Below are 22920 nucleotides of genomic sequence, written 5' to 3'. Positions count from 1 at the left end.
TTATTTTTCTAGAACAGCAATAACTATAAAAGCACAAATTCCAGGGGAGAAATGCACAGATAGATGGAGTGAGGGGTTGGAGTTTTACGATGTAAAAACCACGTTTTTACGCCTGAATAGATGCCATTTCAATATTTTTGGATCTACTTTCAACCTTTCTAGATGTAAAAAAATAATTATTTTAACTTCCTCCTCAAAATGCTTTATTTCTGAATCGATACTTGTCTATTATATAATACACACTCGAGAACTGGTATCGCGAAGATGAGACAATACCCGGTTTTCACGCTATCTATTTGGTTCGTTGGTAAACTACATATAGCTATATTTAAATTAAATATTTAGTTGACATTTTGGTTGGGTTAGGTTAGGTTACGTATTTAATATAATGCGCTCTGGGTGGCCCCCTTCCATAATTTCTTTGTGGTAGTTTTCATAATTTGTTACTAAAATATTGTATTTTCATTATATTTTGTTTTATTTCACTTGCATTAACCAAACTTTACTTCTAGAGTGTGTAATATATAATATACAAGTACCTCTGAATCTTAAAGACTCAGATTCTTTCTTAAAGATTAAAGATTTAGAATCCTAAAGCTCATATAGATTTCCGGGGAACACAGGTGAAGGCGAATGCGAATAAGTTTAGCCCCAAAATTTTGTTTTTGCATTTGGTTCTAGCCACCTAACCAATGAGAAAATATTACTTTCCCTTAGTGGTGTAGTATAATGCGTAGCCTGTTTGGCACTCTAAGCTCTGAACTTCTCAAGTCCATGGAGAAGAAGATAAAATTTAATCCATCCTGATCTAACACAAATAACGTCTTATTTCTGGATGAGTCTAATCAGAAGGAAAATATTTATAGAACCGAAACTAGGTTCCCTTTCTTGTTTCTGTACTCCCCCTGCAGCTATTAGCTAATTATTAAACAAAGGAACCACACCTTCTCGGGTAAAACGATACATCCTAACATGCTCCTACATTCTATTTTGTGTTTCCATTTTTCAAGTATTCAGGAATTTCGTTCAAAATTACCAGCTATTTATGAGCGTAGTTTAAACTTATTCTTTTTTTCAGGGAAACCCTAGCTAAGCAATTAGCTCTTTTCCATGAACTGCTACTGCGATAAAACGCGTCTTTCTGTCCATTTGTGCATTTGTCCCCTTGAATTTGTGTTTTTATATTTATTGATGCTCTAGAAAAATAACAATAATTGTAATAAGTTTCTCCTGTCGAAACATTGTGTTCTTCTTAAAAATTTTGAGAATTGATCTGTTATAATCCTGATCACCGTAAATAGTGGGTGTCTGTTTGTAAAGATGCATGGTCCTCTAACCAAATATAGTACTTCGCTGTGTATACGTGAGGTAGGCTGAGGATGCTCTAGAAAAATAACAATAATTGTAATAAGTTTCTCCTGTCGAAACATTGTGTTCTTCTTAAAAATTTTGAGAATTGATCTGTTATAATCCTGATCACCGTAAATAGTGGGTGTCTGTTTGTAAAGATGCATGGTCCTCTAACCAAATATAGTACTTCGCTGTGTATACGTGAGGTAGGCTGAGGATGCTCTAGAAAAATAACAATAATTGTAATAAGTTTCTCCTGTCGAAACATTGTGTTCTTAAAAATTTTGAGAATTGATCTGTTATAATCCTGATCACCGTAAAAGTGGGTGTCTGTTTGTAAAGATGCATGGTCCTCTAACCAAATATAGTACTTCGCTGTGTATATGTGAGGTAGGCTGAGGATGGCAATCGAATTTTGACAGGGGAAGTCCTTCCTTGCCAAATTTGTTAGCCTCGACTGATCGGCCTAGATCCTTATTCAAAGATCGCCCTTTCAGGAAAACTTATGTAGGATATCTCATTCTTTATGTATTTCATCAAAGTTCTGTGTCCTTTCATACCTTAAATTGGGACAATGTAATTGTATTTAATCGTTTTGTTTTTAATAATACGCTGGATATTTCTAATTTGTTTTTGTTGGCTTTGTCGTTCTCTTTTCTTTCTCTTTTTCTTTTTTAATTGTTGTTTGCATGAAAGACACTACCGACCGACAGGGTCGTATCCAGGATTTTTTTTGGGGGGGAGGGAGTTTACAAAAAAACTTTAAAAAACGCATCAAAAATATGTTTCCATTCATATTATTACGTTTTTACGAGTTGGACAAACATTTCGGGGGTGGGGGGTTCAAACCCTCTAACCCCTTCCTGGATACAGCCTTGGCTACCAAGCAAAAGAAATAAGTATTCCTAGTGTCTATCATTGTCTGTTGTTTTTCTTTTTTTTCTTTGTTTCGTTGAGAAAAACTGTGTTCTCGTGACATGGTTTAATTAGTTGCGAAATAGACCAACAAAATGATCAAACCTGTTTTCTCATATTATGGATTTCAGTAGCTCTAGCTATACAGTGGCTAAATATTCTGGAAAATTGATGTCATAGCCTACTACTATTACTCCAATAAGTCTCGTTATGTTTATTATAAGCAAAAATAAAAGCTAAATCAGAAGTGAAAAAATTCAAAGAGACAAAGCATAACGTTCGACAGCACTATAGAAAGCAAAATTAATGAAAAAATTGTGGAAACTAAATGAAAGCGAAACATTTATCTTTGGCTAAAAAGAGAGTTCAATATGACGATTGATCTTGCTTTGAAGTATGAAATTAAGAAATGTTCCGTCTATAGATGACGTTTTTGATGGGGATAATTCATCGCTAGCAACTTCTTCACCATCCATTCGCCGTGAAGGATTTAAAGGTGGAACTTGGACAGGATCAAGCACTGCCTCCACACCCCGATTGTCTGCAGTACCGTCTGATACAACTTCCGAAGGTAGCGAACGAAGTTTTCTTGGCACTCCAAAGTTGAGGGGATCTATATTTGGATTATCAGTAAGTATCTTTTAAAATGTATAGCCATTACAAACATTTCTAACATTTCTACTTCAAAGGATTATTTTAAAAAGTGTCTTTATTTTTATTATAAACAGGACTATAAATTATTCACACTCTGCCTCTTGCATAGCTTACTTTCGTAAGTAAGGAGTGACTCAGCCCAATAGTAACCGAAACTCTACAAAACGGATTTTGATTACGATAGAAAAGCTCAAAGGAATTGGCTTTTTTTTTAATTTACCGGATTTTCAAAAAAGGGGGAAACACCGACAAGAAGTCAAGCGATCCTAATTTAAGTGACACCATCAGATGCATCATATAATCACGCTTCTGTCTAGAAAATGTGAAATTCTGTATTTTTTTGGCAGAACATAGATCACAGATGGGGTTTTTATTTGTTTATTTTTTGGCAGAGATGATTGTATCGAACCTATGGTCATAAGAAATCGGTAGATTGCTCATTCGAATCGAAATCAAAAGTTATAGTTCTCTTTTAAGTGACTAAAAAATGGAGGGCAATTAGCCCCCCTCCCACGCCCATTTCTTCTCCAAACATGTCTCGTCAGAATTTTAAGATAAGCATTTGATTCAGAATAGGTGAAAGGTCTAATAATTATGCTTTTGCTGATGGCATGACTCTCCCCAGGGAAAGGGCTGTAAGTTACGCAACTTGCCTATATTGTTCACATATATTATTCGTTGTTGAGGAATACGCAAAAAATTTCCGGGAGAATTTTGTGTGGGGAGGAAAGTTTCTAGGGGAAATGTTACACGGGGGAGGAAAGGGAATTTCATTCACTGCCATGGATTGTGAAATAGTCCGAAATTTAATATAAAAAAAAAATGTACCTGTGTATTATACGCCACTAGAACATGTTCCTTTGACGCTCAATCGTAATAAACGGCAGTAACAAATGGCATTCTACGGTGAGCGAACAACATATTGGCACTCAAACCGGTTTCTTTCAGACATGTCCTTTTTCTACATATTCAGCGAGGCCTTTTATTGAAAGAGCACTAAGTCATGTTTTGTCATTTATGAAATTTTCAAAACCGGTTCTTTAAGTTCTTCTTGTATGAAGCACGGAGTGGCGTATGATACACAAGTACCAAAAAAAATTATTCTGCTGAAAGCAAAATTAAAACTTCAAATAAACAGAAATTGTTATGTATATGAGGGGACTGCGCCTTCCTCAATCCTCGCTCTTTTGCGCTTCCATATACACAATAATTTATGTTCTTTTTAGGTGTTAATCGTAATGTTTAATTACATATAGATCGCCTTTTTTATCCTCGAAATTAATTCTCGTGTATTTCCCAGTTGCGCACTATATTTTTTTATAATTAAAACTTAGATGATAAGCTCATTTTTAGGATAGGTAATCGTCCCCCTCCCCCCGAGACTAAAATTATTGAGAATAAAAACAAAATTTCTGCAATTTTCTATTAATCTTTTATGTGTTATATAAAGATCTTTTTTTTTACTGGGCTTTCTAAATTAAGCTTTTTCGTGCAATTCCTATTTCAACTTGTCTAAGGAAAACGTACATGCAAGTTTAATAATTTTCAGCGGACTTGGAGGGTTTGAAAGGAACAACTTAAGTTTCAAGTTTTTTTCCTGATTAAGTTAAAAAGACATTTTGATCAGTTTATTTGTTTCTACTAAAAGTTGTTACCATCAGTTTTAGATCCTGAACTGTTGCATATTTAGTTTCAATAGGTGGGCATGAATTCCGGTCTCCTGGTGATAAACGTTCAGCGTTTCAACTTGTCTCGGCTGACATTACGAGTAAATGTTTCAACATATTATGCAAATAGGAATGCTCCATCAAATTAGGTTGCGGAAAGACGAGAAAGATAATTAAAGAACTTGGCCTAGTTAGTTCGCAAAAGTACTTTGTAAAAGATGCTAAAGAAGCGTACTAAAAGAGGACTTGGCTTGGTTGCCATGCAGAAGCACAGGGAAAAACTAAATCAAAGATGCTAAAAGCTTGAAAGACCATGAATTTCAAAACATTTACTTATTTTGCCTTATTTTGAGAAAATTTGCCTTATTTTGGAAAATAGACACCCCCTTAAAAGTCATAGAATCTTAACGAAAATCACACCATCGCATTCGGCGTATCAGAGAACCCCATAGCAAAAATTTCAAGCTCCTATCTACAAAAATGTGGAATTTCGTATTTTTTGCCAGAAGAAAAACGGGTGCGTGTTCATTTGTTTTTTTTTTTTTTTTCTTTTCCCCAGGGGTCATCGTATCGACCAAGTGGTCCTAGAATGTTGCAAGAGGGCTCATTCTAACGGAAATAAAAAGTTCTAGTGACCTTTTTAAGTGACCAAAAAAATTGGAGGGCATCTAGCCCCCCCCACCCTCTTTTTTTCCCGAAGTCAACGGATCAAAATTTTGAGATAGCCACTTTGTTCCGCATAATCGAAAACCATAATAACTATGTCTTTGGGAATGACTTACTCCCCCACAACCTCGGGGAGGGGCTGCAAGTTACAAACTTTGACCAGTGTACATAATGGTTATTGGGAAGTGTACAGACGTTTTCAGGGGGATTCTTTTGGTTTGGCGGGTGGGGTTAAGGGGAGGGGGCTATGTGGGAGGATCTTTCCTTGGAGGAATATGTCATGGGGGAAGAAAAATTCAATGAAAAGGGTGCAGGATTTTCTAGCATTACTATAAAAAAAAACAATGAAAAAATAAACATGAAAACGTTTTTTCAATTGAAAGTAAGGAGTAGCATTGAAACTTAAAACGGACAGAGATTATTACGCATATGAGGGCTTCTAAAAATACTTTAGCATAAAGAGCGAGGTATTTAGGAGGAGATAAATACCTCGCTCTTAATGCTAAAGTATTTTTATTAATTTCAACTATTTATTCTACAGCCTTTCTGATTCAGGGGTCATTCTTAAAGAATTGGGACAAAACTTACGATTTAGTATAAAGAGCAAGGTATTAACGAGGGTACAAGCCCCCTCGTATACACAATAAAAATATAAGAATATAAAAGTTTGTTACGTAAGTAAATTCTTAAGTTACGTATATTTTTTACTAATAAAAACGTTCATTAAAAATTAAAAGTTCTAGTTTCCTTTTAAGTAACCGAAAAATTGGAGGGCAACTAGGCCTCCTTCCCCACCCCTTATTTCTCAAAATCGTTTGATCAAAACTAAGAGAAAGCCATTTAGCCAAAAAAAGAATTAATATACAAATTTCATTTTGATTATTTGTGTGCGGAGAGCCAAAATCAAACATGCATTAATTCAAAAACGTTCAGAAATGAAATAAAAAAACTAGTTGTTTTAACTGAAAGTAAGGAGCGACATTAAAACTTAAAACGAACAGAAATTACTACGTATATGAAATGGGTTGTCCCCTCCGCAATCCCTCGCTCTTTACACTAAAGTTTGACTCTTTGCCACAATTCTACTTTTTAAAACAATTAAAAGCTTTAGCGTAAAGAGTGAGGGATTGGGGAGGGGACAACCCATTTCATATACTGAGTAATTTCTGTTCGTTTTAAGTTTTAATGTCGCTCCTTACTTTCAGTTAAAAAAAAACTAGTTTTTTTTATTTATCTTCTAAAGAGCTACGAAGAATTAAATATATTATTCCGTATATGAAGGGTTGTCCCCTCCTCAATGGCTCGCTCTTTAGGCTAAAGCTGTTAGTACTGTTAAAACTGCTTTTAACTGCTTCGTTTCGTTTACTAATGTCAAATATTGAGCGTCACAGCTCAATAGTAACCGGAACTCTAAAAAACGGAATTTTCATGTCGACAGGTATATCAAAAGAATTTGCTTGCTATGCTAATTCCAAAAATATAAATTCATTAAGTTTAATGATCCCATCAAAAGCTACGCGCGTAAGAAAATTTGTCTTATTTTGAGAAAGAAACACCCTTCTAAAAGTCAAAGGATCTTAATGAAAATCACATCATAAGATTCAGCGTATTCAAGATCCTCATTACAGAAGTTTCTAGCTCTCATCTGCAAAAATTTGGAATTTTGTATTTATTTTTTTTTTGCGAGAAGAAAGATCACGGATGCGTGTTTATTTGTTTGTTTTTCTTGTTGTTTTTTTCCGGGGGTGATCGCATCATACCAATAGTCCTAGAATATCGGAAAAGGCCTCATGCTATTGGAAGTTAAAAGTTCTAGTGTCCTTATTAAGTTATCAAAAATGAAGGGTAACTAGACCCCCTTCCACCCCCTTTTTCCTAAGAGTCGTTTGAAAAAAAATTTGAGATAGCCATTCTGTTCAGCATAGCTGAAAGGTCCAATAACTATGCTTCTGGAGATAAAATGATCCCCCACAGCCCCTGGGGAAAGATTGTTGGGAAAGAGATTGAACTTCTACTATAGGGTTCTCGGATACGCTGAATCTGATGATGTTATTTTCATTAAGATCCCTTGAGTTGTAGGGATGTTTCTCTTTTTTTAAATAGAAATCAACAGTAAACGAAACTCTAAAAACGGAATCTTAACATCAACTCACACATCAAAAGAATCAGCTTATTATGCTGATTCCAAAGATACAAGATTCATCTAGTTTAGTGCTATCCATCAAAAGTTACGAGCCTTAGAATATTTGCCTGATTTTTTAAATAGGGAGAAACAACCCCTAAAAGTAAGGAATCTTAATGAAAATCACGACATCATATTGAGCTTACCAGAGAACCCACTGTAGAAGTTTCAAGCTGCTATCTACAAAACTGTGGAATTTTGCTATTTTTGCCAGAAGACAGATCACGGATGCGTGTCTATTTGTTGTTTTTCTTTTTCCAGGGGTGATCATAGTGAAATAATGGTCCTAGAAGATCGGGAGTGGGTGCATCCGAACGGAAAGTAAAAGTTCTATAATCCTTTTAAGTGACCAAAAAGGTTTGAAGGGCAACCGGGCCCCCGCCCATGCCCATTTTCCCCCATAGTTATGTGATCAAAATTTTGAGATAACCATTTTGTTCAGTATAGTTGAAAGATCAAATAACTGTGTCATTAGGTGCAAAATGACCCCCTACAGTCCGTAGGGAGAGGCCTGTAAGTTATAAAATTTGCCCATTGATTATGTATAGTATTCTTTATTGAGAAGTATGCTGACACTTTTTGGAGGGGGCCTTGGAGTAGATTTCTATAGGGAGAATCTTCCTTGGGGAGGGACATTTCTGGATGGTGAATTTTCCTGGGGAAATGTTACACTGAGGGGATCTGACAGAATTACTATACGAAATTCTTTTTAATTGTCTTACATTTTCTTTACCAAATTTTTCGTTAGGTGATGTCCCGGGTGCTATTTTCGCGTGTTTTGATTTCCAGGAAATAGTTTCCACGGAAGGGAGGATTCTGCAGTGATCGAGAAACTAATCAGAGATTAATGCCTTATTCAAATGAAAGAATGCTAAGGAGAATTTTTCAGGCTGAATTGTCCGCAAGCAATTTTACAGGGAAGGGGAATTCCTGGTGAGAGAGGAACTGTCTATAGGGAACATAACGGGAGGGGGAGTACACTTTGCGTCGGATGAGATTTCCATGGATGAGTGTTCCGTGAGGGGGAGGGGTATATAACATTGAGGATGAGCCAGATTTACCAAAATTATTTGAAAAACGAACAGAAATTATTCCATAAATGAGAGGTTGCCCCCTCATTACTCATTACGCAAAAGTTTGGCTGTTTGTCCCAATTTTTTTAAGAGTGGCTACTGAAACACGGGGGCCGTTTAATTAGAATAAGAAGCGTTTTAAGAAATGGCAACAGCTTTAGTATAAAGACCAAGGTATTGAGGAGGGGGTAACCCTTCATATACGGAAAAAATCTGCCAAAATTAATATGCAATTTTTTTTTTAATTTTTCATATAGCCTCCGCTAAGCCCAATTCGAACCTGCAATGGTTGAAAAACGTTCAGGAATTAAATTAAGAAAGCAATTTTTTTCCTGAACGTAAGGAAATAACATTAAAACTTAAAACGAACTGATTTTATTCTGTATATGAAAGGGGCTTTCTCCTCCTCAAGGCCTCGCTCTTTACGCTAATGTTTAGAGTAATAAAAACTTTAAAATGTAGAGAGCTAGGTGTTGAGGAGGGGAGAGCCCCTTTCATATTCGGAATTATTTCTGTTCGTTTTTATTTTTAATATGGCTCTTTACTTTCCGTTAAAAAAAACTTATTTTCCTAGTTAAAAATATAATATTAATTTCTTTTTATTAGTCTTACTTTCTCTTTGCTGACTCAATTTGACGTGTGGAGATGTTAAAGGGAGGGATTTTAACGGGAGAAATTCGCCTTGGCAAGATTTCCGCGGGATAAATTCTCCAGAGGAAGTTTTTTTGCGAGAGCAACTTTCTACGAGGGGGCGGGGTATTTGTGAGAAAACTTTTCCACGGAGGAGGGGATTTAGGAGGGGATCAAATTTAGCATGTTAGAGAACCTTACTGCAGAGGTTTCGAGCTCCTATCTGCAAAAATGTGGAATTTCGTATTTTTTACCAGAAGAAAAATCACGGATGCGGGTTTATTTGTTTTTGTTGTTGTTGCTGTTGTTTTTTTTTGCCAGGGGTGATCGTATCGATCCAGTGGTCCTAGAATATTGGGGTGGGGCTCATTCGAGCGGAAAGTAAAAGTTTTAGTGCCCTTTTAAGTGACCAAAAAACTGGAGGGTATTTAGGCCCCCATTCTACGTCTTTTTTCTCACAACCATCCGATTGAAATTTTGAGATAGTCATTTTGTTCAACATAGTTGAAAGGCCGAATAACTATGCCTTAGGAGATATCAAGACCCCCTACAGCCTCTGGGGAAAGGTCTTTATGTTGCAAGATTTTCCCATTGTTTGCGTATAGTTTTTGTTATTGGGAAGTATGCATACACTTTTGGGGGGGGGGATGTTAATTTTCTGCTCGTGGGATTTTCCATGGGGATGGAAGTTTCCAGGGAGTGAATTTCCAGGGATGTTTGGAAGGATATCGTGTCTCAGAGCTCTTATTTTAAATCCCGACCAGATCCGATGACATTGGGGGGAGTTGGGGAGAACCTAAAATCTTGGAAAACGCTTAGAATGGAGGGATCGGGATGAAACTTGGTGGGAAAAATAAGCAGAATTCCTATATACGTGATTGACATAACCGGAATGGATCTGCTCTGTTTGGGGGAGTTGGGGGGGGGGGGTAATTCAAAAAATTAGAAAAAATGAGGTATTTTTGACTTACAAAGGAGTGATCGGATCTTGGAAGAATATCATGTCTTAGAGCTCTTATTTTAAATCCCGACTGGATCCGATGACATTGGGGGGAATTGAGGGGGGAACCCTAAAATCTCGGAAAACACTTAGAGTTGAGGGATCTGGATGAAACTTGTTGGGAAAAATAAGCACGAGTCCTAGATACGTGATCGACATAACCGGGACGGATCCGATCTCTTTGGGGGAGTTGGGGGAGGGTTTATTCTGAGAAATTAGAAAAAATGAGGTATTTTTAACTTACGAAGGAGTGATCGGATCTTAATGAAATTTGATACTTAGAAGGACCTCGTGTCTCAGAGCTCTTGTTTTAAATCCTGGCCGGCATTAAGCCTCTGATTTTCCTTTTAAATCAATCTATTGATTCTTAGAATTTTGCCAGAACTGATGCCATATGAGCTCATGGCTCTTAGGTCTTCGGACCTCGTCGCAAGTGCCTGCGGTTTTATTAGTAATAAATATACGTAACTTACGTGAAGAACTTTTATTTTTGTATATTTTTATTACGTATATGAGGGGTACACCCCCTCTTCAATACCTCACTCTTTACAGTAAAGCTTGAATTTTGTCTGAATTCTTTAAGAATGACCCCTAAATCACAAAGGCCATAGAATAAATAGTTGAGATTACTAAAAATACTTTTAGCGTAAAGAGTGAGGTATTGTGGAGGAGACGATCCCCCTTGTAAACGTAATAATTTCTGTTCATTTTAGGTTTTAATCCTGCTTCTTACTTCCAGCTGAAAAAAAAAACTTTTTCATTTATTTTCTCATTTTTTTTTTTAATAATGCTAGAAAATCCTAGTAATGAAAACCTTCATGTAAATTCTCTTCCCTCGTGACAAAATCCTCCATGGAGAGATCCACTTAACCCCCCCTGCCAACCAACCCCACCTCCCCTCAACGCGAAAAAGTTCCCAAAAAACGTCCCAATAACCATTACTATATGTAAACAATGGTTAAAGTTTGTAACTTGCAGGCCCTCCCCCGGGGACTGTGGGGGATTAAGTAGTCCCGACAGACATAATTATTAATTTTTTCACTATGCTGAACAAAATGGCTATCTTTAAATTTTGATCCGGTGACTTTGGGAAAAAATAGCGTGGAAGGGGGCCTAGGTGCCCTCTAATTTTTGGTAACTTAAAAAGGGCACTAGAACTTCTACTTCCGTTTGAAAGAGCCCTCGTGCAACATTCTAGGACCAATGGGTTGATACGATCACCCCTGGGAAAAAAAAATAAACACTTATCCGTGATCTGTCTTCTGGCAAAAATAAAAAATTCCACAGTTTCTCAGGCTCGTATCTTTTGAAGGGTAAGACTAAACTTGATGAAACGTATGTATTTAAAATCAGAATAAGAATTAAATTCTTTTGATGTAACTACTGGTATCAAATTCTATTTTTCAGAATTCTGGGTATTATTGAGCCGGGTCGCTCCTTACTATAGTTTGTTACCACAAACTGTTTGATAAAACCTCTTCTGTACAGCTAATTTTCGGTAATAATACGGCCCGATCGTAATGTTATCTGAATCAAACAGTTCAGGTAACGTCCTAAGTAAGAAGCGATGCGGCTCAGTAGTAACCGAAACTCTAAAAAACGAATTTTAATGTTAGTAGACATATAAAAGTAATAGGCTTATTATATTGATTCCAAATATACAAGATACATTAAATTTAGTGTTACGTATCAAAAGTTACGAGCCTGAGAAAATTAGCCTGATTTTCAAAAAACGGAGAAGCACCCCCTAAAAGTTAGGGAATCCTAATAAAAATCAAACCGTCAGATTCAGCGTATCCGAGAACCCTGATGTAGAAGTTTAAGCTTCTATCTGCAAAAATGTGGAATTTAATATTTTGTTTTGCCAGAAGAAAAGTCACGGATATGTGTTTATTTGTTTTTTCGTTGGTGTTTTTTTTTCGTTGTTTTTGTTTGTTTGTTGGTTTTTCCGAGGGGTGATCGCATCGAACCAATAGTCCTAGAATATCAGAAAAGGGCTCATAAATTTTATCCTATCAAAATTCTGAGATAGACTTGTTGTTTTTGCACAGTGGAAAAGCCCAGTAACTATGTCTGTGAGGATAACATAACCTCCACTGCCCCTGGGGAATGGTTTGTAAGTCAAGAAACTTCCCCATTATTTACGTATAAAATTTCTTATTGGGAAATATACAGACAGACGTACTTCGGGGAGGTTGGATAATTTTATGGGGGGGGGGATTTTCTACAGGAATAATTTTTCGTGGGGATGGAAGTTCCCGGGGGGGTGAATTTTCCAAGGAAAATTTTACAGTGGGGGAATTTGCCAAGATTCCTATACAAAAATTATTTTTATTTGTCTTACTTCCTCTCTGCCGACTCAATTTTACATGTGGAGATATTAAGGAGAACTGTTCAGGGGAAATATTTACCGTGTTGGGATTGTGTTGAGTATCTTTCCGTATGTGGGGGGGGATTTTCCGCGGGAGAAATTCTCCATGGGGGAGTTTTCCATGGGATAAATTCTCCAGTGGGAATTTTCTGCGGGAGCATCTTTCTACTGGGGGGCGGTGGTTGTTTGTGAGAAGCATTTTCTATGGAGGGGTGATATCCGAGATGATTTTAGAAACAATCAGAAATTAAAGTCTTTTTCAAATAAAAGTGGCCTTTAAAAAAAAAACAGCCGGAATAATCCCCAAGAAATTTTCCAGGGGTAATTCTCAGCTAGATTGGGATTACCTGAGGGGAATTTTCCTGGTTGGGGGGTATTTTATATGGAAAGAACTCTACATGGAGGGATTTGCGATGAGGGGAAGGAATTTTTCATGGAGGGGGAGCCAAATTTCCTGGCTTTGTATGAGGGGAAACCCCCCTTATACCCATAATAAATAATTTGGTTTTATACGGTAATATTTTCACTTTTGGCGGGTAGTTTCTGGAGATGAACTTTTCAGGGGAAATTTTACACGGGGGGAAAGTTTGCCAAAATTAATGTACACATTCCGTTAAATTGTTCATGTATGGTGAGCTAAATTTGAATGTACATTAGTTGGAAAATGTTCAGAAATTAAATTTAAAAAAAGTTTTTTTTTTTTTTTTTTTAATTGAAAGCAAAGAGTGACATTAAAACTTAAAACAAATATGAATTATAAACTTTTTTAATTTAATATTAAGGATGCTCGACATACAGTTTAACATATTTGAAATAAGCAAAACGATTGTTCATTATACAAAGCTTTCTTTTTCTTGCGTGAATGAATGAATAGTTCAAGCTCTTTCAGATCTTTTTCCGTCTTATTTTCTTTTCTTGCTTATATACCTGCTTTTGGTGTATTTCACCTGTTTTTTAGTATTTACTGTCATACTTTCCTATTTGTTTTTATTTTCTTTCTTTTTTCGCACTTCTGATGTTTTTGTACTCTCTTTTGTAGACTAGTTTGTGAACTACTCTGTACGGCTTTAGTTACGGAATTTAATCATTCACTCGTTCATTTAAGATTAATAGAGTAGTTGTACTAAGAGCGGAGGCTGTCGAACTAGGAGAATTAGTCCTGGTGTAAATAGTCGGAGTTGAAGCAGTAACTTCAGAATTTCCGGAGGAGCGTTGGCGGAATCAGTCTTACCATGAATGGTAAGGGTAGTTGTAGTTAGAGTAGCTATGTGGGGGTGTGATTCTGGGTGGGAGTTGTCGTGGCAGGAGAAGTTGTCAAAGGTAAGGCCGTTTTAGGAGAAGTCCAGGTTCGCATAGTAGGGGTCAGACCAATCCTGGTCGGGTAGCAGTAGTTGGAGTAGTCGGGGTAACAATTACTGTTGCAGAAACTGCCATGGTACGATTCATGGGAGAGGGAGGTACCCATGGTGCATTTGGACGTCCATCAGTTGTAGTAGTTACTCCAGTACTAGGTCTGAATATTTTTCAAAAATTAAATAATTAAAGGTTAATAACGTTATGTAAACGTGAATGTCATCAACTGTCAAGTTGTAACTTAATTTTATAATTTAACTATTCCCTAAATAATCCGTGAATGGTTAAGAGGCGGCGAAGAGGCAATATAATTACATGCTTGGAAAATTATGGAAGGGTGGGTGGATCCTACTCTTTTTCCCCACTTGGAGCCGTCAAACACATACTCCATAGCTTTGTAAGATTCGGATTAGAGCAAGGTGATCATGTGATCGTAGTCTTTACTAAAGTGAGTTTGCGAAACCCGTGTTAGAATGTTTTTTTTTTTTGTAATTTGTTGCCCGCGCCCTTGTTGCTGTACTAATCACATCATCCCTGGAATCATGTTGCTAAAGCTTAATTTTCACCGTTCTGATTTTGATTGTTACCTTGAAATCTTGAACGGATTTCATTTGCTGCACTTGGAAACTCGCGTAAAATTTGAGCGACGAACGTAGAATTGATTCTAGGTTAGTCCGGATTTTCGACTGTGACAAACCATGGTGATCGTTCAATGTTTGAAGAAAAGCCAAAAAATAACAGCTTTGTCTGAAGTCCTGAGAAATGTGAACCTTTGGCATCGTTATCTTAGTAGATTCAAACTATTGGATGTGACATCACGTGCCAAATATTTATAAAGAGTTTGACATAAACCCAAAGTCAAGCTGTTATAGCTGATGAATAATAATTTCGTAAAACAAAATATAAAAACCTATGAAATCCATAAATTAGTTCTGTAAAATAAAACAGACTTAAAATATTACAAAAGTGGAGACGAATCCGCTTTTGAGTGAATCTGTCAAAGCATTATTAAATGTTCCTTATCCCTTCCCACCAGAACATTTCCTTCGGCCACCCTAATAGAGATATTTTCTTCGTATATTTGATTAATTGTCATGAACATTTTCTTTATTAAAATATATTCATTCGAATGTGTATAGAGAATCAAGCTGCTATATTAAACTTTCAGTTCAAGCTATTTATTGAGTTTGGTGTTAATGCCCCAAATAACACATGTCTTTCGAGAGGTTTGAGGGACGGCAACATTACAGTTCTTGTGGTAAGTTTGTCGACATGAACTATAGTGACTATTTCGGCACTTGACCATTATTCAGAACACACCCAATAAGTGAAGCAAAGTTAATCCTAATGAAATATACCAAAATATGATGAAAATATAATTCTTTATTGGCAAAATTATCTGAACTACAGCAGAAAATTATAGAAAGCAGGCCATCCATATTGTATAATATTAAATATCTAACCTAACCTAACCAAAATTTAAATTCTGTATATTAAATACTTGATAAAATATACCTACAACGTAGTCTTTCCACTGAGCCTAAGCTGATTTTCTCCGAATACAGATAGCTAAGCCAGTTTTGTCAGATCTTGCAGATCAAAATTCTTGAGTGTGTTCTGAATAATGAGCAAATATCACTATTTTAAATTTGCTAAGGCTTCCAATGGTCGCCCCTACCTATAGCTATAAAGTTTCCTATGGCCGCCCCTATCTGTAGCTATAAGGCTTCCTGTGGTCACCCCTAGCTATAAGGCTTCCAATGGTCGCCCCTACCTATAGCTATAAAGTTTCCTATGGCTGCCCCTATCTGTATCTATAAGGCTTCCTGTGGCTGCCCCTAGCTATAAGGCTTCCAATGGTCGCCCCTACCTATAGCTATAAAGCTTCCTCTGGCTGCTCCTACCTGTAGTTATAAGGCTTCCTGTGGTCTCCCCTAGTTATAGCTACAAGGCTTCCTGTGGTTGCCCCTACATATAACTATAGGGCTTCCAATGGTCGTCCTTACCTAAAGCTATAAAGCTTCCTCTGGCTGCCCCTACCTGTAGTTATAAGGCTTCCTGTGGTCTCCCCTAGTTATAGCTACAAGGCTTCCTATGGTTGCCCCTACATATAAGCTATAAGGCTTCCAATGGTCGCCCCTACCTATAGCTATAAAGCTTCATCTGGCTGCCTCTACTTGTAGCTATAAGGCTTCCTGTGGCTGCCCCTAGCTATAAGGCTTCCAATGGTCGCCCCTACCTATAGCTATAAAGCTTCCTCTGGCTGCTCCTACCTGTAGTTATAAGGCTTCCTGTGGTCTCCCCTAGTTATAGCTACAAGGCTTCCTGTGGTTGCCCCTACATATAACTATAGGGCTTCCAATGGTCGTCCTTACCTAAAGCTATAAAGCTTCCTCTGGCTGCCCCTACCTGTAGTTATAAGGCTTCCTGTGGTCTCCCCTAGTTATAGCTACAAGGCTTCCTATGGTTGCCCCTACATATAGCTATAAGGCTTCCAATGGTCGCCCCTACCTATAGCTGAAAAGCTTCCTCTGGCTGCTCCTACCTGTAGTTATAAGGCTTCCTGTGGTCTCCCCTAGTTATAGCTACAAGGCTTCCTATGGTTGCCCCTACATATAGCTATAAGGCTTCCAATGGTCGCCCCTACCTATAGCTATAAAACTTCCTCTGGCTGCTCCTACCTATAGTTATAAGGCTTCCTGTGGTCTCCCCTAGTTATAGCTACAAGGCTTCCTGTGGTTGCCCCTACATATAACTATAGGGCTTCCAATGGTCGTCCTTACCTAAAGCTATAAAGCTTCCTCTGGCTGCCCCTACCTATAGTTATAAGGCTTCCTGTGGTCTCCCCTAGTTATAGCTACAAGGCTTCCTATGGTTGCCCCTACATATAGCTATAAGGCTTCCAATGGTCGCCCCTACCTATAGCTATAAAGCTTCATCTGGCTGCCTGTACTTGTAGCTATAAGGCTTCCTGTGGTTGCTCCTACCTATAGCTCTAAAGCTTCCTCTGGCTGCCCCTACCTGTAGTTATAAGGCTTCCTGTGGTCTCTCTTAGTTATAGCTATAAGGCTTCCAATGGTCGCCCTAACTATACCTATAAGGATTCTTATGGTCACGCTCCACCTATAGCTATAATTTTTCTTATGGTCTCCTCTACCTATAGTTATAAGGCTTCCTGTGGTCACCTCTACCTATAGATATAAGGCTTCTTGCCCGCAGGGACTTACTGCTGCCGTCTATAGCACTATTCTCTGACGAAGGCGACACTTATTGCCATGGGACCCTGTGCTCTAAAGCTTCCTCTGGCTGCCCCTACCTGTAGTTATAAGGCTTCCTGTGGTCTCCCTTAGTTATAGCTATAAGGCTTCCAATGGTCGCCCTAACTATACCTATAAGGATTCTTATGGTCACCCTCCACCTATAGCTATAATTTTTCTTATGGTCTCCTCTACCTATAGTTATAAGGCTTCCTGTGGTCACCTCTACCTGTAGATATAAGGCTTCTCGCCCGCACGGACTTACTGCTGCCGTCTATTGCACTATTTTCTGACGAAGGCGACAATTATTGCCATGGGACCCTGTGCTTTAGAGCCTTTATTTCATAATTTTAGGTTTTTTATTTGGTTTTTATCAACATATCTTCTCAAGTCTTTACCGAAGCGCTTAAGCCGGCTTAGAACCGGACGGCAAGATGTCCCTGGGACTTTCAGTATGAATGGAGGCTTTGTGCGATCCTGGGCCCATCTTGGTCCCACCATTGCTTTCAGCACTTGGCGATGCTCTTCTATCAATAAGGTTCGAAATCCTGCACCGACAGTCCCAAGCCTATTACCTCTGATTCATTATATATTCATGTCTACAAATATTTGCTTCTACGGGGAAGCAGCCCACAGTAGATAAATTGGCTAGGAAGAAGTCTTTCACCCGAGAACGCCCGTCAAAGCAGACAAAGCCCAGAAGAATTATCCATTAATCAGAATCCCGTGGGAATGCTGTGTCGTTTTCTAGGCTATAATATCCCCGAGGAGTGCTACTCCTCAAGTGGGAATTGAGTTGACCGCAAGGTCCCCAGTCTTGCAGGTACCCCGACAGGGTCGAGGCAGCTCCTATAGAGGATTCTCCCACGATAGTGTTCTGCGTCAACATGCAATTTAACCCATTACTTGGAGAAGGTCTGTAACTCAAGGGACGTATGGACACGCCGGTAGACCCTATTGAATATACATTTGAGGGGCCTTCTTCCTCCTCCACCTGTATTTATGGCCCGGGGCGAGGGTGTCCAAGTTTCTATTATGGACCCCCAGGGACAATTTCTATCCTTGGCCTGTGTCTCCTGTGGAGGTGCCCTACATGTATGTAGGACGTTCCCTTATAGCCACCTGGGGACACGCTAAGTGACCTGGGGGGGGGGCGTAAAGAGCAGTAGACCCATAAAACGTTTTTTTGGGATCATGGTTTTAAATTTTGAGGATACCTAAATTAGTTAATTAAAATATGATGTGAAATTTTTGTTTTCCCATCCCAGGGCATCAGGCAGCTATAGTCAAAATCAAAAAGCTGTGTAAAGCCTGGGTTCTTTCTCTAACCTTTGTTTAATTGTTAAAAGAAAAAAAGTTTTTAATTTAAAAAAAAGTAGCCAACCAATCTTAAAAAGCCCATACCTATCTACCAGCCAATAGCAACTATCTAAAACTATTATCACAGACTAGGAAAGCATGTGAAGCCATATGGTTCTTCTAAAGGGAAGACTAAAAAACTACCAGAGTAGTACAACTATATTTCTTACATTATGTTGGATTTGATGTTTATAACTGTATTTGCAAAATTATACCCTCTGTATTGCCCCCTCCAAATAGTCTCAGATATAACCCTAGGCTACATACAAAATTAAAAAAAAAACTAATAATGAAATTTCTGCAGTATAATGGGCATTAGGTTCTAATAAGCAAATTTGCATTTTTACAACAGCTATGTTGGATATTCTGGATACCTTGGGCTTCTGTTTAATGAATTTTCTCATTCAACTTGATTGGAACTTGACATAATTATTATTATTTTTTTTTTTTTGAATATATAGATAGAAAAGTGTATTTCAAAAGACCATAGGCCATATACACACAAAAGGATAAATAAATAACAAACAAGCAAGGAAATTAAACAACAGTACAAATTACAAACACGCACTTGTGTATGAATGAATGAATGAATGACTGTATTTAAGGCCATTTTTCAGGCCGTATACATACATATACAACAACAAACAAACTAAATCATGTAACACTCGACTTTCGAATAATAAGATCATTCCGGACAAAATTCCCCTGTGCTGGTCATCTGCTGGTCGTAGGGGCTCACGGCCACTCACCCTAAGAAAGCTCCCTCTTAGTTCTTTTAGCCCCTGACACCTGAAAAGAAAATGGTCCAGCCCATCAAAATCACCGAAAATCGGGCAAGTATAACGCATTTCCGGGTAACACCTTTTTTTCGAACACTATAAAGAGGGAGACAGGTTGCTCGCACCTGCATCCATGACCTCACGGATTCTTTTGGAATCCCTAATTTAAAATGAAACTCCTTACCATAATTTTCTTTCGCCTTATAGTAAGAACTAAACTTTCTGACTGGCTAAGGTCGTTCCACAATTTCTGAATTTCTTGATCTTCCAGTCTTTGTGATCTGAGATTGGGCCATCTCTTCCATTCCACGCATACGATAAACCTGTGCTGTCCAGGAGTTTTTTGACATGGAAGGGCCATGAAGATTTTTGTCCCAGGATAAGTAATTCATCATACGCTGCTCTGATGAGTCTTGAGGAGGGACATTGCAGTATTTTCAGCCAAAACCTAATCAATTGGGTCTATCTATATTTTCTCATGGAGAAAAGTCCCAAATCTTCCTTGATGAAAAGTGTGCGGGCTGTGGCGTGCAGATCTAGCATTCGTTTATAATATTGTAGCTGTAGAGTTTCTAATGAATTTGCCACGTCTAGGTCCCATTCTTCTACTCCATAATGGAGGATTGGCCTTATTTTTGGGTTGAACACATTTTTTTGCATCTTTAAGTCAACTATTCCAGTCAAATTACTGTTCCTGAACAGCGTTGCCATTGCTGCTTTTCCTCCATTTGCCATCTTTGAAATATGATTGCTTCATCTTCCGCTCGATGTTAGATGGAATGCTAAATATATTGCCTGAGACACAACCTTCACAGCTTCACCATTCAAATTAAAACTCATTTCATCTTTATTTCCTGTTGATAGTCTACGGCAAAAAAACCATCTGTCTACGGCAAAATATTTACAAAAATATTTCTACACTGAATATTACCATTTCAGGTATATTTGTTGGCAGATACAAATTATACATAAAAATATAATAGTAGCCTGCATAAAAACAATTTTCTTTCAGATGAAAGTAAAGAGCGGCATTAATACCTAAAACGAGCAGAGACTGTTATTTGTAAGAGGGGGTGTCCCTTTCCCTCAACCTCTGCCGTTTACGATAATGCTTGGCTTCTTTCCTTAATACTCTTAAATTCTTGGTTAACCTGCCGGAGACTACTTGGTTCTACTGCCCTAGGAACATATCTATTAACAAATGAACTAACGTCATTTTTACACAATTCTTATAGGGGGGGGGGGGGGGTAATGCCAGAATTGCCTCTCACTCAATTGGACTATATCTCTTGGCTTTTTCTACAATTAGCCATGGCTTGATTTCCACAACTATTCCATTTTAATTCAAAATCAACGGACTGGTCGAGGCCTTTGGCCTCGACCTCGTCTGAATGCCTAAAACGAACAGAGACTGTTATTTTTAATAGGGGGTGCCCCTATTTTTCACAATGCATTAAGACTGGAAAGCTTTATTGATGCCCATTTGCTATAAACAGTAAAATTTTCTGTACAAAAGTTTTGAAAGCAATTGGTAAGTAAAACACTTGCTTTTGCCAACTGGTTATATCTGTTGTACTCAAAATGTGTTCAGTATGGTAATAGTGAAAAGTTAAAAGCCTCTCTAAAGTTCTAAATTCCCTCAAATTACTGTGCACTTATTCAAATTATCATATCAATTTTTCTTGTCCCCGCCCCCCGAAAAAAAAATTAATAAGAAAAAATATCCGAACGTGCCTGATTTTTTTCCCTAGTTTAATTGCTCAAGAAGAGAAGTCGAAAAACTAAACACTGGACATTAAAAAATGCCGGAATAACTAATTATTGACCTATTTTTCGCAACTAATTTGTCGGAGCTCCTCCATTAATTGGAAAGAGGGCCAAGAGCTTAAAATTTGCGGTTTTTCTAAACACCGTTAATGGAAGAATCGTGAATATCTTGAAAATTTGGAAGGTGGTCTTGGTTAAAAGGGTAGGATTTCTTGCCCTTACTCTGGGTGAAATTTTAAGATTCGTATGATTTTTCCCATATTTCCTGTGTAATTATACTGGAAATAGTCTTTCTTAATTGCGTTATTTTAATTCCCCTTCTCCGAAGTTTTATGTCCACGAAAAAAAAAATATGCACCTTCACTTTTCTGGAGGAGATGGGTTGAAAATACATGAAAAGCTCGTGCTTAGGCCACTACTTTCTACTTTTCCTGGGGAGAGGGTTAGGGTGACTTCCCCCTCCCTGTTAGTGCGTAGATATGGCCGAGCTGAAGAAAATCCTCTGAGAACTAATTTATTAAACTTAATTGTGTTGGTGTATTCTTGATCTTCAGTTATTACCAGATGTGCACGAGTCTTAGTGTACGAGGCCATTAACTTACCTAGAAAATTGAATGATTTAATTAAACTAATGAAATATTTTCGATGTTTCTTGGAACTGCACTGTCAAGTTTCTTGATAAATTTTATCACGTCAAAGTTTCGATGATGAACCAACTCTAGTAAAGTAATTTTCGAAATACCCTTTCAAGGCTATGTTACAACAATTGAACTGCTGTCTCGCGGTTATAATTTTATAAGACCAACAAAAACAAGGGTTATTCCAATTGGTATCGAACACTGAGCAAGTAAAATAATTCTCTGACAAAAGACCATTACAGTAAATTAATACAAAGCCAATCGAGTTGGGTACGCTGCTGTTCTTGGAGAGATGTTTTATTTATAAATCACTAAAGCAGCTGCTAGAATATTTTTGGTACTTATTAATTAAACGGAACGCACTGAAGAATTTCGCTCTCTGAAATCTGACAAAAACCAGTTTTCCTTTCGCCATCGGTTATGATTAACTTGTTTGGAGTGAGAAAAACTACGATGTAGTTAAATCTTAAACAATTATCAAACAGTTCGTGGTAACGAATCAAACAGTTCGTGATAGAGAACGACCCGGCTCAATAGTAACCAAAAATTCCAAAAAATGGAATTTTGATACCAATAGTTACATAAAAAAACGCATTTAATGCTGATTTTAAATATATAAGTTTCATCAAGATCAGTTATATCTCTCAAAAGCCACGAGCCTGAGAAAATTTGCCTCATTTCAGAAAATAGGGGAAACACCCCCTAAAAGTCATATAATCTTAACGAAAATCACACCATCGGATTCAGCGTATCAGAGAACCTTATTGTAGAAGTTTCAAGCTCCTATCTACAAAAATGTGGAATTTCGCATTTTTTGCCAGAAGACAGATCACGGATGTGTGTGTTTTTTTTTTATTCCCAGGGGTGATTGTATCGACTGAGTGGACCTAGAATGTCGCGAGAGGGCTCATTTTAACGGAAATTAAAAGTTCTAGTGCCTTTTTAAGTGACTAAAAAATTGTAGGGCACCTAGGCCCCCTCCCACGCTCAGTTTTTCCCAAAAGTCACCAGATCGAAATTCTGAGATAGCCATTTTATTCACCATAGTCAAAACCTAATGACTGTCTTTAGGGACGACTTACTCCCCCGCAGTCCCCGCGGGAGGGGCTGCAAGTTACAAACTTTGACCTATGTTTACATATAGTAATGGTTGCTGGGAAGTGTACAGACGTTTTCAGGGGGATTTTTTTGTTTAGGGGGGAAATTTGAGGGGGGGTTACGCGGGAGGATATTTCCGTGGAGAAACTTTTCATAGGGGA

The 22920-nt window shown here is 37.8% G+C and overlaps 1 protein-coding gene across 2 annotated transcripts in view; it reads left to right on the top strand.

The window, feature by feature from the left end:
* LOC136043080 (uncharacterized) overlaps nt 1-22920 on the top strand; it is a 64446-nt gene that overhangs the window by 15249 nt on the left and 26277 nt on the right. For both annotated transcript variants that reach the window (XM_065728003.1, XM_065728002.1), the window contains exon 4: nt 2690-2895. In XM_065728003.1, coding sequence (XP_065584075.1) covers nt 2690-2895 — 206 coding nt within the window. The remainder of the gene's footprint in view (nt 1-2689; nt 2896-22920) is intronic.

Source organism: Artemia franciscana, unplaced genomic scaffold (assembly GCF_032884065.1).
Source record: "Artemia franciscana unplaced genomic scaffold, ASM3288406v1 Scaffold_289, whole genome shotgun sequence".
Lineage (NCBI taxonomy): Eukaryota > Metazoa > Arthropoda > Branchiopoda > Anostraca > Artemiidae > Artemia > Artemia franciscana.
Note: the sequence above shows the minus strand (reverse complement) of the source record. Positions and strands in the feature narration are given on the sequence as shown.